This window comes from Haliotis cracherodii, unplaced genomic scaffold (genome assembly GCF_022045235.1).
Source record: "Haliotis cracherodii isolate W230 unplaced genomic scaffold, xgHalCrac1.p SCAF_4, whole genome shotgun sequence".
Lineage (NCBI taxonomy): Eukaryota > Metazoa > Mollusca > Gastropoda > Lepetellida > Haliotidae > Haliotis > Haliotis cracherodii.
The window spans coordinates 72,836,373-72,854,720 of record NW_027266297.1 but is presented as its reverse complement, the minus strand read 5'-3'; the positions used below and the strand labels follow the sequence as shown (position 1 = coordinate 72,854,720).

General features: G+C 38.3%; 1 protein-coding gene across 6 annotated transcripts in view; it reads right to left on the bottom strand.

Moving 5' to 3' along the window:
* Nucleotides 1-18,348, bottom strand: part of LOC139479825 (F-BAR domain only protein 2-like) — a 38,632-nt gene that overhangs the window by 13,612 nt on the left and 6,672 nt on the right. For 2 of the 6 annotated variants that reach the window (XM_071262713.1, XM_071262716.1), the window contains exons 8-20: nucleotides 17,154-17,233; nucleotides 16,457-16,555; nucleotides 14,885-14,981; nucleotides 13,696-13,803; nucleotides 10,280-10,297; nucleotides 8,521-8,604; nucleotides 4,487-4,565; nucleotides 2,991-3,018; nucleotides 2,585-2,639; nucleotides 2,009-2,059; nucleotides 1,258-1,388; nucleotides 893-960; nucleotides 499-680 (exon numbers count right to left, since the gene is read on the bottom strand). In XM_071262713.1, coding sequence (XP_071118814.1) covers nucleotides 499-680; nucleotides 893-960; nucleotides 1,258-1,388; nucleotides 2,009-2,059; nucleotides 2,585-2,639; nucleotides 2,991-3,018; nucleotides 4,487-4,565; nucleotides 8,521-8,604; nucleotides 10,280-10,297; nucleotides 13,696-13,803; nucleotides 14,885-14,981; nucleotides 16,457-16,555; nucleotides 17,154-17,233 — 1,080 coding nt within the window. The remainder of the gene's footprint in view (nucleotides 1-498; nucleotides 681-892; nucleotides 961-1,257; nucleotides 1,389-2,008; nucleotides 2,060-2,584; nucleotides 2,640-2,990; nucleotides 3,019-4,486; nucleotides 4,566-8,520; nucleotides 8,605-10,279; nucleotides 10,298-13,695; nucleotides 13,804-14,884; nucleotides 14,982-16,456; nucleotides 16,556-17,153; nucleotides 17,234-18,348) is intronic. The other 4 variants (XM_071262718.1, XM_071262717.1, XM_071262714.1 and 1 more) reach the window with 4 other exon arrangements.

Genomic DNA, 18,348 nt, shown 5'->3' with positions numbered 1-18,348 from the left:
GTTTCTGGGTGGGAGCTGGGTGTTGTCTGTTGGGCAAAGCAGGATTCACACTTGCAATACACTTACAATAATAGTTCTTCAATGCACAAATTCCACTAACATCAAGTCACCTATATTCTTGTTGGGAAGTCATGGTTAGTAGAATTTATATAATACCATGAGGACTGTTTTTCAACAGGTTTACAATTGATTAGTATAAAGAAAATGTAAAAATCTGGGATAAGGTAGAATGGTTAACATGTGGTTAGTTCATACATTTCAACACATGCTTATTAGTTACATCTATATAGAGATGGGGGAATTCCCCCTTCAATGCACTCAATAGAACTGTCTGAGTGGACCCTTTAAGTGATAGTCGGCCAGCTATAACTAATCCCTTTGCAGACATTTTCAAGAGAAAGTCCCGTGTTCTGTGACAGTGATGACCCAATGCCTACAACACTGATAACACAAGTAATCCTGAAGGCAAACTAAGGTAGCAGCAAAAGCCAATCTCACTGGTTGAAGCTGATGTAGGGGAGGTAACTGTGCTTGGCGAGGCACTGTTCCAGTTGATTTGTGTTTGTGGCGACAGCGGCGAGGGCAGGTTGTAGTTACCAGTGCTGCCAGTAGGGGTGGAAGCGGTGGACGACGACACCAGGAAGTCCAGGTTCAGGAGATCTTGACTAGGTTTGATTGCACTGAAATGTAAAAGTATCTACCATTATCGTGGAGAATAACATCTCACCATGTAACCATGTCAACTGTGACAGCAATTCAGAAATAGTCAGTAATGGCACTATAGTGATGTTAACTCGCATAACAGCTGTAGCAAAGATTGCATGTCTGTTGCAGTCCTTCAGGGCTGAATGGTAACTGTCAGGAATATCAAAAATGACTGAGGTGTACTTACTCTAACGTATCAGACTCAGATTGTGATCGTTTCATCTTCTTATCTATCGGAGTCTGACTCCTTCGCCGCTGTGAAAAAAGAAACAGAACTAGTAATCATATGGTACCTTTTCATTTTCTCACTTAATATTCCACAAAAGGATCTTAGTGTCATGACTCAATGATCAAAGCTAATGTTTGGTAGTAACGGTCATCTTAGAGCTGAGATCACTTTCTGGAAGTTTCCTAGATACATTAATGACAACATTAAAATTGGTCAAAGCAATCTGAGTCGGCATGGTCAGTACCCATCAAAACCCAGTATGCCTTGGTAACTACTGTCAAAGATCCTGGCAATGCTGACAATTCCATTTGTGAGGAACTCACCGCTGCTGTGGGGGAGAGGCGGAGCCCCTCGACGGAGGCCTTGATATCCTCCACTGTTCCCGTAGGGGTAGCACCATTTGGAGACAGGGGACGGATCTCTACCTTGATCTTTCTTCGGGTATCGTCGCCATCTGATACAGAGAACCAAGTACATGCATCAACATATCAGACTCACTGTCCTATTTTATATAATAGAGTCTGGACCCAACAATCCAGTGATAGACATCATCATCATCATGGGCATCAATCTAGACAATACGATGACATACATCAGTGAGTTGGTGAGGCTGACCACCATGACCACTTGATCCCGTTTGTCACCTCTTATGACAAGAAACATATCCTTTTCCAAACTTATAAATACTGGGGATGGCTATGAGAGGTTTACAGTGTATCACAATACTTTGTATAATTCTAAATTTTAAATTCAGAAGCGCACTTGAGACAGACTGCAGTATTTGGTTCATCAATTTTGCCATTCATTTGCTTTAAAACGAAGTGTATACTTCGGCCTTTCCTTTCACATTTGTACAAATGTACATGCACATAAGGGAGGTAACTGAGCATTTTTGAAGTTGTGGAAGCAAACTTGCATTTTATAAATTACATAATTTGCAGTTACCAAAGATACTTGAAATGTGTGGATAAATACCATGTTATCCCTGATTACATGTGCTTTTCTATATTTCCAAATTATTGGTTGTCAATACTGTCAATAGTAATTCACATGCATCAGTAAACCAGCACTCACCTGAATCTGTTTCACTATCACTGGAGTACCAACTGTTCTTGTCACCATTGTCTGAATGGCATAAGGAAAGCGTCAACTTGTCATAGAGATGAATTGGGGCTCTTGTTGTATTCATTACTTTAATAGTGAGTGATTGTGAGTTTTACGCCACTTTTAGCACTATTCCAGCACTATCATGCCCGGGGACACCAGAAATGGGCTTCACACATTGTACCCATGTCGGGTTTTGAACCTGGGTTTTCGGCGTGACGAGCGAACGCTTTAACCACTAGGCTACCTGACCACCCCTCATTATGTTAATAGAACAGCAAAGCTCTTATCATAGTTATCTTTACAATTATCATGATCATAATTGCCAAATCAAAGATGCCTGTATTATAAATATGCATTCTTAGTGTTGTGCTGCATGAACCTCCATTACATGATGATACATGAGAGTGAGTGAGTGAGTGAATGATTTTAAAAGCTACAGTCAGCATTTTCCGCTGTGGCCTGTATCTGGACCAGACAAACCACAAATCTTGGTTCATTGAATACTGTCATTGAACATGTTTGATCAAGTGTGGACAAGGATACTGTCTGAAACTTCTCGTCTTATTGTGTAGCCTTCATCATCGACTTCTGCTGCTGGCTGTAGGAATATACAAAGGAGTCAAATTTATGAAAAACATCCCACTTGATCCTGTTGAGTTCATTCTCTTATCAACATGATTAACTCATCCCAATAGTGTCAGTCTAGCTAATCTTACATTGGTCATGTAATGTTTATCAACTTGAGATGACTTATATTGTAAATCGTAAGACTTAATGTAATTGGTTTTGCAAAACTATCTGAAATAACATTAAATCACTTACTGTTACAAAACACTTATATCAGTAAATACATGATAGCCTATGAGCATGATGAGCATTCAGTACCTTCAATAATAAGTTTTATATACTGAAATCGCTGATATGGCTGATGTTAAACCTATATACTCACTCCATCATCTTGGTTTTCGGTAGTATCTCTGCAAAAATCAAGATACTTGTATAAACACATCTTGCATTTATTCTTTGGTCTATCCGTTTATTTTGTTAACAAACTGATGTTACTGTTTCATGTACACACAGATTCGCCTCCCAAACTGTGTAATGAATGTACCAGGTGCTACAATGAAGCCCTTCAAACACAGACAGGTGTATACAGTAGCTGTTGTATTGTGACAATACTTTTCCATCAATACTTTTCTAACTGATCATTTTGCAGCTCTAAGTTTTAACACAACCAACCATGTTACAGCCACTATCATAATGAGCTCTCCTTCAACCCACTGATAGCCTACAATCAATAACAGTGTAATACTGAACTATTCATTGTATGTGATTCAACAGTGATAGCAATAAGCATGTACCAAGTGCCATCTTTTCCTTGTAAGGATCATTTGAATATTTATCGCCTTATATGTACCAACCAACAACTATGTTCAAGTTAATTGTTCTAATGTCTTCCAAAAATATCAACACATTAAAACGTGCAACATCATATGCAGAGCTACAGATATGCAGTGTATTCGAGTAAAATATCCCCCCAAAACATTCAAAACCCAATTACTTTCATACAGAAACGCATGCATTAAATGAAAAGTTCAAATACATAAAAACAGCATGTGTAAATACTCAATGAAGATTTTTCAACATGCATACAAAGGAGCTAATTTCCGAAACACTATTATAAGCTAATTTACTTTTTGAGTCAAGTCTATATATTTAGAAAAGTTACTATGGTTATATACATCTAAAACATTATTTCATTTTTTTAAATCTTAAAATGTTCACTCTTTTGGGGAAAAAACAAATAGAGTTATGAACAGATGAGTGAAAAAATATTGCTTACCCAAAGAAAAATGTAATAACCCAATTAAATTGGAAACCCTGGAGTAAAAACTTAATTGCTCAAAATGTTATCTGGAGCTCTGATATGTATTTGATGCAATGAATTATACAAAATGTATATTAAAGGGTCAATAGATAATACCATATTCGACATAATAAGCGCCCAGGGTGCTCTCATGTTAGACATAGGGGGCTCTGATTTGAATATTATTTTGGTGAAGAAAAAAAAAGATGTTGAAAGATAAATTTTGTGGTTTATGCTGACAGTCTGAAATGTTTATGTACGACAGATATATTTTTCCCGAATTTAATTGACCATGATAAATACATGTGCATATAACATATGAGTGCGATTCTACACGAAAAAAAAAGTCTTGTGTACATTGATCAATTGGAAGGGGGGCTAATTTAGATTGTTCACTAGCCAATATATTAGCAAATGTCACTGTGGGCACTTATTACGTCGAGTATGGTATGTATATTACACTATCCATGCAATCTGCACTACAGGCATGTGACCTGTGCATGAATAGAATAGACATCAACAGTACTGAGAGTTTCTGGTATACACCTCCAGCAAATAGTTTCCATGGAAACACTTACACAGATTCTGTATCTTTCTCATCTTTATCTTTCTTCTTTTTCTTCTTTTCTTTCTTTTTTGTTTTCGATTTTAAAAACCCTGAAATGAGAACCAACACCCATGACACAAGACCACAAGTTGCACAGATGACACCTGCTTCCAACATCACTATCTTTGGTTTCAATAGATAACATAATTATGTCAAACTGTCTCTTTAACATGTTACAGGCAACAACATACTCCACATGTTAAACATTTTGAAAGAATTTAGAAGAAATCCTACTACATACTTATACTATTACACAATGTTCTTAGATCTAGGGTACATACTTGACATGGAAACAGTCTTGTGATTTTGTTTTGGTGACACAATCAAGTTAGTACACAACAGAATGCATAGAAACAGGATTAATTTGTTACTTTTGTAAAAGTAGCAGTTACTTTTCTCTGCAGCAGAATTTTATATTAAGGTGAACTTGTAATCTGAATGATTTTGAACAGATGCTGGTTGCTAATACTGCTGGGAAACCTTGATCTAGAAGCTGACTCGGGTACCAAACATCAGTGAGTCAGTGAGTGCGTGGGTTATAACTCGGCTTTGAACAATGTTCCAGTTATATCAGCTTAATGTGAGAGGACGCCCTGAGTGATGTAGGTCTCAGACGTTTACCACTTCGGTGAAACTCACAAGCACGGGTATTGTGATGACAAACCTAGAAACATAACCTGGGGAATCCAGATTTGAACCCATGATAATCAGTTTCCTGGGGTGCCCAAGGGTTGCAACTTCGAATTGCGGCACCTTGGATGACTGGGACACCTGAGTGTCACTGGGAGTGAGTGAGTGAGTGAGTTTGGTTTAACACCGCTTTTAACAGTATTCCAGTTATATCATGGCGTTTCAGCTTAATGTGGGAGGAAAGCCTTAAGTGATGCAGGTCTGAGACGTTTACCACTTTGGTGAAACAACGAGCACGGGTGTGGTGCTGACAAACCTAGAAACATAATCGGGGCGAACTGTGATTCGAACCCACAATCATAGGATTCTGGCGTGCCCAAGGGACGCGACTCTGCACAGGGAATCGCAGCGCCTTAAACGACTGGGCCACCCGTGGCCCCCACCTGTACATGACAAAGTTGCAGTGAACAAAGTATTTCCTGTGAGATGTCCAATACTTGTGTTGTCAATAAAACAATTTACCAACAAAATGTGAAGAGCATGGAAGAACTTGACTGTAATGCAACCTACACTCAAGACAATGAATATGTCCAATGATAGTACACAGTAGCACATATGATGAGCCCTGGACACATGGACATTTGGAGGATATTCATACGTTCTGGCCAAACTACAGTTTATGTCATGGAGTGAATAAAAACTTACAACTAGCATTAACACAATATGTTCTTCCATTACTTTGTCTGTTTGTCATGTTTCTTACGTAAGTAGGGTAAAACATCTCCTATGTCTGAAATATGATGCTTGACGATGATCATAATGGTTGTTTAGGTCAATCAAGGTTTCACAGCACGGCAAAGTCAATTTGTACTGACACGTTATCTAAATGTGTTCCAGTATTGTCTGTGAGAGATCGGTGACTGCCGCAATGAGGGCGGGCCTTGGCACAGTTTGCTGTCACTACACTACAGTTAACACTAACTACACTATATCTACCACTACTACCAACACAAGCCACACAACAAGCAAGCACGTTAATCAGATGCACAACTCACTTGATAACCAGTACACATGCACAGTAGGACAATTCATGCACAGAGCTGGAACCTGTACACAATCTTATCACAGTTATCACGCGGTAGAGTCGTAACAAGGTAAATCACATGCTACCCTCCTGGCATTAGCAGTGACTTCAGTTGGGTGTCGTCCAACAAGCATCATTCATATTGTATAACGAGCATTAGCAAGCTGATGAGGTAACAAGCTTCTTATTGAGACACCAGATATTCATGAGCAGCAATAGTGCAGACAATCATGTCAGATGTCAGGCTATCTAGGGATAGCCAGGGATAGCCAGGGAGACAGGCAGGCATGTCACTTCAACCTAGACTGGCTGCAGGTGGGGAATGCTGGCTGTTGGAAGCATACTGGACAATGCTATTGCGATGGTAGTGTACTGTCCTCATGCTTGTTATTAGGGCTGGGATGATACACCAACTGTGTGAACTGATACGTATCACGATACCTTACTCATGATCTAATATGTATCATGATACTTCCAAGTGCTCTTATCTGGGATCTGTAAGCTTTTTCATATACAGGATGACTAAGTACCTGGCACACTGACGATTTACAGTTGGCAGTGTCAAGTATGACACAATGAATGAAAATATTTACGTTTTCACTAGTAACTTTCACTACTAATTTTCACTACTAATTAGTGTTTAGGTGAACAGTTATTAAAGCAAACATTTAAGGTAACAATCAATACTTTTCAGTCAGTGTGTGACTGTGATCAATACTTGTATCAAGAAGTAAAAAATTGTGATCCAGCGATGCATCGGTGTATCGCCCCACCACTACTTGTTATTGGAGGCGGTGACAGTGTCTGACAGTGTCTGTCAGTGCATTTCAGGCTGCAGTGTCGGTAACATTCTCAACATAGCACTGACTTACTCAACATCATTTAAATCAAACTATACATGCCAAATGCAGAACCTGAAATATCCTTAATGTGATCATAATTCTACTCTTTTTAAAAATGGAGGGGAAATATGACGAGTGAGTACTTGTTAATCCATAAGGCATCACCCTGTGAAATCCTCCCGATTACAGATATCTGTATTAATGTATCATGGGTATGGAGCAATGTCCTAATCATATGGACATTACTAACTTTAACTGTCAACAAAGCTGGGTTGATTTAACACGCAGTGTTGGGACTGACTTGATTTCACTGTATGCTTGTATTACATGTGCATGGATATCCTGAGGTTGTGGATAAAGATCTTCCTCAATGCCCACTGTGCATGTTTAACATTACTGACAAGGAACACACGGAAATCCTTATAAGATAACACACAATTCACAATCTCAGTTCAATTCTTAATATTATGTTATGATTTTAATTTGACATTAACGAATAAGGATATCTCTTCAATAATGAAATATTAACTGGAGATTAAATTTACTGAATAGAACAAGAGCTGATGTTAGTTTTTAGCATTGGAGTATTCAAGAAAGATCCTGGAAAACCAGGTACAATGTTCTCCAATTTCATGGGAGCATGACATAAATTCATTATTTCATCATTAATATTGAAGATCAAGGCTGTAAAGTAAATAACACACATTAAACAAATCAAATCAACTGAAAGAGAAAAACTTTGTAGGGGCACAGAGCCATCCGGAAAAAAGAAATCAGCACATTTTCAACCAAACTCTTCACCAATAAAATGATTAGTAAATAGAGAACAATAAAACTCGGGCAGAATGGTGTGCTCAATTTTATGTTCATCTGAAGACTAAGTAGCCATACAGTTAAAATCGGAATCAATGCCATGGTGGAAGAAATCAATGAGTTCTAATTTTGATAGTAAGCTGATGAAACTAGTTCAAATCTGATATTTCTTGGCTGTGATTTCTCTGTTCCTGATATTCTGTAACAGAACAACAAGTACACCTGTACGCTATGGTAAGCTTTTCAGAAATGGACCATGTTCAAAATACAGATCTTATCAAACCTCAACTTGCATGATGTTCAATCTCAGCTGTATGTATCCAATTATTGTTAAATAAAGACATCATAATCGGCCATCAAATCAGTCCTGGTTATTTTGCTGATATATGAATGATTCTGATAGGAGGAATAATGACTGTAAGGAGATTATCTCCCTTTAACAGTGATGGCAATGAGGAAAGGAGCGTACACAAGAGCTTACATGGTGTACAAGCAGCCAATCAGACAAGAGTTTACATCAGTACAACTGCCAATGCCAAGGGCCCAAAATACATGCAGAAATTTGCCAGCAAGAACAGAAGCTAACAACAAGTGTTTGAGTCAGCCAATGGGGCTGAAACAGACAATGTTATTTACATGTGCGGGAGACTCGCAGTTTGACACTTCGGCTGAGAGGGCCCGGCTGATCCGACAGCACAGGGCTGGGAGTTCCACTAGAATCTGCAAAACAGAGCACCCATGTAAGTGAAGGGGGAGCGCTACTCAGCTCATGGTGGTGACAAGTATGGTGTGTGTACAGAAAGGGACACAGGCTTCTGGCTCACTCAACAACACCCTATTGAATGCATGTATTAGGAGTATAGGGTTACTAATCCTGGGTTCTAATGATGTGCCCTCATACTTTATGTCAATGATGTTTAGAAGGTAACATATATACTAGTCTGGTGTTCAACTTCGCGAGACATCAACATGCAATAATGACCTATCCTCTTCTGATTCCAGCATTCCGTCCAGCATTCCACAGCATACCCAACCCTATTAGCTATTTATGTCAAAATAAAATAATAGTCTTGGTTCTCAGGCAATGCCCGCATCATCATAGAGTCCACCACACGTGTCGTTTTTATTTCCATTGTCAAAAACAATAATTAAAATTTAAATATTCTGCGTCTCAAACACACGACCCCAGCACTGAAATGCTACAAGGCTTGATTTAAGTGTTATTATTGTAAACAAACTTTGGTTACATTCTAACTTATTTATTTTTTTTGGATAGTACTTACATTTCTCTCACATTTTCTCTTTCTTATTTCTTTATGATACTAATGTAATAGTTAAACCCTTCAGTTACATTTTGTAGAGACAGGTATTTACAATTATTGTATTTTATACATTTATCTATACAATCATGATTTTCTGTAACTTGTTTTCCTGTAGTGTTTTTCTTACAATCTCTTGTGATGTTGCATGATCACTGTTGATTACTTGTACACACAGAGGAAACAATTTTCTCTTGGAATTGCATTTTCTAGTTTCATGTTTTTCTTACTGTAATCCTCTTTAATTTACATCAACTCTCATGCTTTGTACTACATCATGGACATATACAAAGATATAGACTATTACAACTTTCTCTCTTGTTTTTCTCTTGGTCCAGAGATATATATAAAGATTCTGAGATCAGCCACAGATTGATGTAACATGTGGCTTCTGAGTTTGCACTGCATAAGATATAAAGCCCTGTTTCAGAATTGAATTACTATTCTGTCACTATTTCACTGTGCATAAAATGCCGTCAACTGTACAGAATGCATTGTTTTAACACAAGGTCAAAGGGTACTCCCTGTCCTAAAGTACATAAAGGGAACTGTTTTCCCATTACCAAACATTAAAAAGGCAGTAAGACAAAAAAGTTCAAAATATTTTTTTCATTTCACATTTGTGAATTTTTGGTCTCACAGATATGTAAACCAAGCATTAAGCCCAAACGAAATCCCAAACCATGTGTGATATCTTCCACAAACAAATATCACATATACCCTGTATACATTCACGTTTAGTAGCTCCAGCTTCAGTATTTGATGAAGTATTAGCCAGTTGCAATAGTCATGACTCCCCAACCTTAGTATTTGACATACAATGTAAATGTACCTGAGTTAAACCGACCCTCAGATTTCAAAGCCAAGAACAAAACCTAGGTGTCTGTACCAGCATGTGTTTATGAGATACATTGTATTCATGAGCCAGAAGCTGTTGTAGCAACAAAACCTCAACAGAATAAGTAACAACAACAGTGACAGAGACAGTGATGTGAGATGGAGAGGGTGACGAGGAGGAGATTGTACATGAAGGGGGCATGTGAGGTGCAAACAAGGAGACAGCAACAATACATTACCAGAAAACAAAGCTGCATCTGAAACAACACATAACAGAAACCACACATGTAGACAGAGAGACAGAGACAGAGACACAAACAACACTTAAACAACAAACTGTTACATATTCAAATATTATGCATCTTGTTCGTGTTTTTTGTGGATGGAAATTAATGAGCAAAGCTTGCAGAGAATGCGAAGAATCATCAGGTTGTTCACTGGCAGGGAACTGAGCAGATGCTTAGATTAATAACTGGTGCTGTTGTCACAATGTTAGTTCAAGGCTCTGGTGATCAGTTGCAACTTGACCACCTGATACTTTGTACAATTGGGCTTGGGCAGATTTCTTCTTACTCTTAATGTTATACCATGCATACAGACCAACATCCTCCTGAGGCAAGAGAGTAAACTGACTATAAAAGTCCAGTTTCCACCCTTGCCGAACTAGGCTGGAATTCCTGGACTCGATCGTAGTGCCACCAGTGGCTGTTACGAGTTAAATCCCTCCTATGCCTCGCCTATGGACCAATCAGATTCCACCTCTCATATCACTTGCATTTGCTTCAAACAAAATGGCCTCGCCCAGTCAAGACGATCTGATCGACAATCAAGATCTATATTGTAAGAAAACGGGTCTTAGATCACAAAGTGCATCAAATCACGTCAGCACCTTGATTAAAAACTTGAAAAGATTGGGAAAATATCTGCTGACAACGGTGGCGGTGCACATGCTGTGCAAATCCTGCAATCGACCGATATCTGTACGACAATTTACAAACCAGATTTCCATTTCGGGGCGCGATTTTGATTGGACTATTCATAGACTCGTTAGTCCAGCTAAAATCTAACTCCATAATACAAGCCTAGTTCGGCAAGGGTGGAAACTAGACTTTTAGTCAGTTAACACTCTTGCCTCAAGAAGATGACAGACCAATTATGATTCAACCCCCAGGAACTGGTAACAAATCAAAATAACTGTGAATTGTTTTTCACATTGAGTTTTAATGATTAGTAGAAATACCTTAACATGAAAAGAGGTAAGCAAATAGTTATCATTTAATAGAATAATGGCATTTTGATAAGGTATTTTAATGTTAGAATCTTCACATGCTTATATATAAAGGAAATGACAACAAAGTCTGACAGTACAGTTAGCCAATAGCAAATTAACTTCTTATTCAGACTCTCACTGTTAACAGAATAAACCATGTACACTGGAGAGTCTGGCAATAACAAAGGATTGTTAGATCAGATGCTTCAGGGCATACACCATGTACACTGGAGCGTCTGGCAATATACAAAGGATTGGCAGACCAGATGCTTCAGGGCATACACATGTACACTGGAGCGTCTTGCAATAAACAAAGGATTGGCAGACCAGATGCTTCAGGACAAACACCATGTACACTGGAGTGTCTGGCAATAAACAAAGGATTGGCAGACCAGATGCTTCAGGACAAACATCATGTACACTGGTGCGTCTGGCAATAAACAAAGGATTGGCAGACAAGATGCTTCAGGGCATACACATGTACACTGGAGCGTCTTGCAATAAACAAAGGATTGGCAGACCAGATGCTTCAGGACAAACACCATGTACACTGGAGCGTCCAACAATAAATAAAGGATTGTCAGATCAGATGCTTCAGGGCATACACCATGTACATTGGAGAGTCTGGCAATAAACAAAGGATTGTCAGACCAGATGCTTCAGGGCATACACCATGTACACTGGAGCGTCTGGCAATAAACAAAGGATTGGCAGACAAGATGCTTCAGGACAAACACCATGTACACTGGAGTGTCTGGCAATAAACAAAAGATTGTCAGACCAGATGCTTCAGGACAAACACCATGTACACTGGAGCGTCGGGCAATAAACAAAGGATTGTCAGACCAGATGCTTCAGGGCATACACCATGTACACTGGAGTGTCTGGCAATAAACAAAGGATTGTCAGACCAGATGCTTCAGGAGAAACACCGTGTACACTGGAGTGTCTTGCAATAAACAAAGGATTGGCAGACCAGATGCTTCAGGACATACACCAAGTACACTAGAGTGTCTGGCAATAAAGAAAGGATTGTCAGATCAGATGCTTCAAGACATACACCAAGTACACTGGAGTGTCTGGCAATAAAGAAAGGATTGTCAGATCAGATGCTTCAGGACATACACCATGTACACAGGAGCGTCTGGGCAAGATGCTTCAGTGATGTCACAGCATCTATGGTGTTTGTGAAGTATGTGTTTCAGGATGAGTGAGTGAGTCAGTTTGGTTTAACACCGCTTTTACAGTTTTCCAGTCACATCACGGCGTGTCAGCTTAATGTGGGAGGAAAGCCCGAAGTGATGCAGGTCTCAGATGTTAACCACTTCGGTAAAACCCACGAGCACAGGTATGGGGCTGACAAACCTAGAAACATGGTTGGCGAACCGGGATTCGAACCCACAATCATAGGTTTTTGGTGTGCCCAAGGAACGCAACTCTACACAGCGAAACTTGGCGCCTTAGACGACTGGGCCACCAGTGCCCCCGTTTCAGGATGAAAGGCATGTCATCTCTTAGTCTTAAGATAGTAACAGATCAAAAAGTAAACAGATAACTGATGAAAGATAATCACATATAAACCAGAACGAAAATGGCATCTTCAGAAGTGCTTGCTAAATCTCCAACATCAACATCACATAAAAACCTTATTCATCAAATTGTTCATATATTAGACATTTAGATAGTTCTTACTTAACATCATAATACATCACATTCAGTTTGGAATATCAAAAAGTTTAAATCATTATTAATGTTCAAATAGTCGTTTGACAAACAAAGATATAGTGTTTCGGAACAAACAACATAACCCTTACCATATAAATGTAGCATTGCACCTTTGGTATGAGTGTCACCTACAGTATAACATTGTCTTATGATTCAAGTCATGAACACAGGTATTACAAATAGGTTGATAAAAACATGTCACATGTTTTTACTTCCTATTTCATCATATGGATGCAGACGTACAAACAAATCAAGACAGACAAACACATCTAGTAAAAGATAAAACAAAGACATGAAGAGGTCACACACCCACTGTCATCAAGTATGTGCTATCACCATGGTTACAACTACTGACTACATGTAAACATATTACAAACAGAATATAACGCACTAACAGATGTAACATTCAACTGCAGTTATGTTTGTATCTATTCATACCAACTAAAAACCCATTCAGATATTAGTTCACAATGAACCCAAAAATCCTTAGGGAAAATAATGAACTATCACCCCTATTTGTTAATCATACAAGCAAGCTTAAAGAAAGGGATGGGTGAAAACAATCCCAACAAAAGAATAGTATGAAGCTAACGTCTACCATAATGAATATGTATATATGTTGAAGCAAAACATCTGATTGAGAGTAAAGCGTCTGCCTACCTTGCTTCTGTTTATCAGACAGACTATCTCTCTTGTCATTGGGTTCTGGCGACATTGGTCTTGGATTGGGTATATTTGTTAAATCAAACTCAACAAAATCAATAGAGGCTGAAACAGGAAAAATAACCAACATTAATATTTTAAAGCTTCCTACGTGCCACCCCAAAGGAAAATATGAGAACAAAAACTGGTAAAACAAATTTCAAAATATGTCTTCCGTTTACATAAACATTCTTAAACATTAGTTTCTAATGCCTCACTAAACAATATTCCAGCCAACATGGCTGGGTCTGCACCGACATATCAGTGATTGATATTTTAAGCAACAAACTACCCAATTGGGGTACCAAGAGATGCTATCAACCAAGTCAGTGAGTCTGACCATTCGATCCATTTAGTTGCCTCTTGCAACCAGCATAGGTTGCTGGGGACCTATTCTGCATTAAAGGTATGCAGAAAAAATATTTTGGTGAAAATGGTAAACATACTTTACAAATGACTTTCACCGTGTTCACTGTGACCTTGACCTCATACCTAGGTCCCTCACAACCTTTTTTTAGATCACAGTCCACCAAACATGGGGCTGCTTAATTAACTTACACAAACTTAAATCAAAACAAACACAAGGTAATATTAAACATACTAATCTGGGCCACATTATAATTTTAAATAAAAACATAATCAATATCAGTTTCCAAACTTTACCATAGACTTATCATGCTTATGATGGTTGTTTATTTATTGACAAGTCATTGAAACATGACAAGAGACTGACAGGAATACAAGTTTGTACAATGAAAGCTGTAAGGCAATGGGCCTGGTAATGTAATGAAGATAACTCTTATCCCCCGAAGTGATTATTCCAGCCAATCAAAACCCGAGTTACATTGCAACAGACAATTCATTTGAAACTTATTGCTCAACCAATCATTACAGGTGCTAACCCTTCTAACTTTTGAGGTTACAAAAATTATTTATGTATTCCAATCACTAAAATTTGTTTATTTCCAGTTTTGACAAAGATTGATGAAACTTATTGTTTCAAATTTATGATTAAAAAAACATTTAGGATATTATTTTGCAACTTTTGGGTGCAGTGATATTTATTTTTTGCACCTTAAGGAATCTTGAGTGGAAAAGTCCCCATGGCCGTGTTATGAAATGAGCCCTGTGAGTGTGAAAGAGTTACCTGGTTTCTTAGACCCCGTCTGTTTCTGTTCTATTAAGGTGCTTATTAGCTTCTGTATGGTCAGCTCATCAGAGTGTCTCTTCAGTTCTTGGTAAGCCTGAAACCACATTATACATTTAAGGATTGACTGTGTATTTCTTCGGTTCATTGAAGTATGAATCGAAAAACCGATGTGCAAACTGTATGTATCTGCATAGTGGATTCTTACAAAAGTTTGCACATCGACAAAAATGACGAGATTGATAAACATTCCAGGTGTAGGAATACACACTGTGGCATGACATGAATAAGGTGTTCGTTTAATTTATGCACATAACTTGACACGCCTACACAGTCAGTAGCCAATCAACGGAGAGCAGGATCAAAACAAAGTTCATACACCTGTCAATTAAGGCAAGAGGCGAAAAGAACTGGAACAGTCAAACTGTAATGAACCGGAAGAAATATGTCCGGGAAAACTTCTGTTTTAAATTACATGGTCAGTTACTGCCGGATTCAAACATTACTTCCCTGATTACGGTAAAACACAGTTAGAAAAATGCTACATGTAGTTAGAAATGAAACCCGCCAGATTCAAACATTACTTCCCTGACTACGGTAAAACACAGTTAAAAAATTGCTAAAAGTAGTTAGAAATGAAACCCGCCAGATTCAAACATTACTTCCCTGACTACGGTAAAACACAGTTAAAAAATTGCTACATGTAGTTAGAAATGAAACCCGCCAGATTCAAACATTACTTCCCTGATTACGGTAAAACACAGTTAGAAAATTGCTACATGTAGTTAGAAATGAAACCCGCCAGGTTCAAACATTACTTCCAGGATTACGGTAAAACACAGTTAAAAAATTGCTACATGTAGTTAGAAATGAAACCCGCCAGGTTCAAACATTACTTCCCTGATTACGGTAAAACACAGTCAGAAATGAAACCCAAAGACATGAAAGTTAAACCGAGGCGAGCAGGGAAAAAAACAGGCGGGCGAGCCTGCATGATTGCTGTTTCATTCATTCTCGGCCTTCAGTTTCAAAGGGTTGTTTGGACAATGAATATGCATGAAAGTTGCAAAATGCCTTGTGCATGACGATACATGTGAGCAGAAAGGGAATTCCCTCGACTGTAATATTGGGATTCCCCGATATTCGGAAGTACTAAAAGTAGTGCGCCTCGGTGGGCGTGGCTTAATTTTTTACATTCATTGGGAAATGAATGCAATAACATGTGACCAATTCAGCAAATCAGAATACAGGAATTTCCATGAACACAACGAAAATTTAATTATAAACGCATGCATCTCTGTACATGAGGAAACAGGGTGAATCCCTGAAGATGAAATCAAGTAAAGTTGTCATAGCTGTGAGGCACAAATAAGTGCTATACACACTCCTGAACAAATAATCTTTACATTTTTCAGATCTATATTCAATAAAGGATTCTTCATCTTGCTGTTCTTTAAAACAGTTTTATAAAGAAACCTCCCTGGACTCTAAAAGAATGTATTTTTAAAATTGTCCTTCATAATTTTTTCTTGAACATGTTAAACAACTTCATAATGTTTTAACAGAATGTACCTGTCCAAGGACAACATGTTCATTCTCCCAGCTTCTGGCGTATGTGTCAATGAAGTCCTTCATCTGACTGATGTGTTCCTCTTCTAGCTCTTGGAAGCGCTACAAAGACAAAGCACATACACCATCACATATTCACCTGTGTTCTGTTATACAATAAACACAAATAACCACTTGGAGTTAACGCTAGGGCTAGGACAATACACCAACTGTGTGATCCGATATGTATCTTGACACCTTGCTCACAATCCGATATGTATCTTGACACCTTGCTCACAATCCACTATGTATCACGATACTTGTATGTGCACCTTCCTCATAGACAGGAAGCCAAATACCTAGCACACCAACGATTTACAGTTGGCAGTTTCAAGCATGGTGCAATGTATGAAAATATTTACGTTTTCACGAGTAATTAATGTTGGGTGTAATATTTATTAAAGAATACATTTAAGGTAAGAATCTATACTTCTTACTTATTGTGCGATTGTGATCGCTATTCGATATTAAAAAATTGTGACCTACCAATGCATCGGTGTCTTGTCCCACTTTTAGTCATATACGTAATATATAGGTATGCAGGTTCTCATAAGGTCCAACACAGATTTTTGATGTTTCAAAGGATTTGATAAGGTTCAAACATATTGTTTCAAGAATCACATTCTTTTACTGCTGTTAATAAAATAATAAAAATACTCACACAACAAGAATTTGTCATCTTTTTCTCAAATTCATTCCGGACATTAGCAAACTTATCTACAAGGTTTTTATATTCATCACCTGAAAAGATGATAAACATGATACAGGCATGGGTGAATGTGTCACTGAACCAGGTGTATTACTGAGTAGCCAATCTATAGTTCTGTACTGTTTCCCCAGCAGGCACTGTGTCAGTGTTAGAAATTAGCACTAGTCGTATAGTCCTGGCCAAACTGCCAAATAGTTAAGGTATCATAAGGACTAGTAGAAACTTGCCCTTTTTAAGGATTTTGCCATATGTTACCATTATAAGGACCAGTGGACTAAAAATGTTAGTTTCTACCATTGACTGTACGCTGTGTACAACATGTTTCTATTGCTGAAATATTAAATACAGCATTGCACTGTCAAGTTTTTCCTTATGGTTCCTTACCCATCATAACTTCCTATCTATCAACACTGTTTAATGTGTGTCTCCTTGATTCCCCGGTGTTTAGAATCAAGCTGGCCTTATAACATGTAGAACTGTATCCAGTGAAGAGCTGAGATTGCATTGACATTTTAGTAGTCTGTCAAACATGTTAATACAACCTTGTTTCAAATATCTATGGAAATATAATCGCCAAATAATGCATGTTGAGGAACTACTAGGCTTATTTCCTGGTTATATGAAACTGAATATATTAGGTGATATTCACGTTATCATTTCCGTAGACATACCATCCCATGACCCTATTTACTGAATCACTTGCTGCTGCGCTATGTAATCAAGGGTAGTGTTATTCCGTGCAACCCATTAACATATTGAGGGTTGACCATGCAACTGGAGCCTAAATCTTCAACATCTTTGTTTCCTCATCATTGCCTAAGGCAAACATAGTGAACTTGGTGAATCAGTAGTTTCTTCAGCCACATGACTAGTAAGTTGGTTCGTTGGATGGTTGGTTTGTTGTTTAACGCCACACTCAGGAATTTTTCCAGCTGTATGAAGGCGGTCTGTAAATAATCGAGTCTGGACCAGACAATCCCGTTATTAATATCATGAGCATCGATCCACGCAATTGGGATCAATGACATGCATCAACCAAGTCACAGAGCCTGACCACCCAATCCCGTTAGTCGCCTCTTACGACAAGATAGTCACCTTTTACGGCAAGCATGGGTTGCTGAAGACCTATTCTACCCCGGAATCTTCA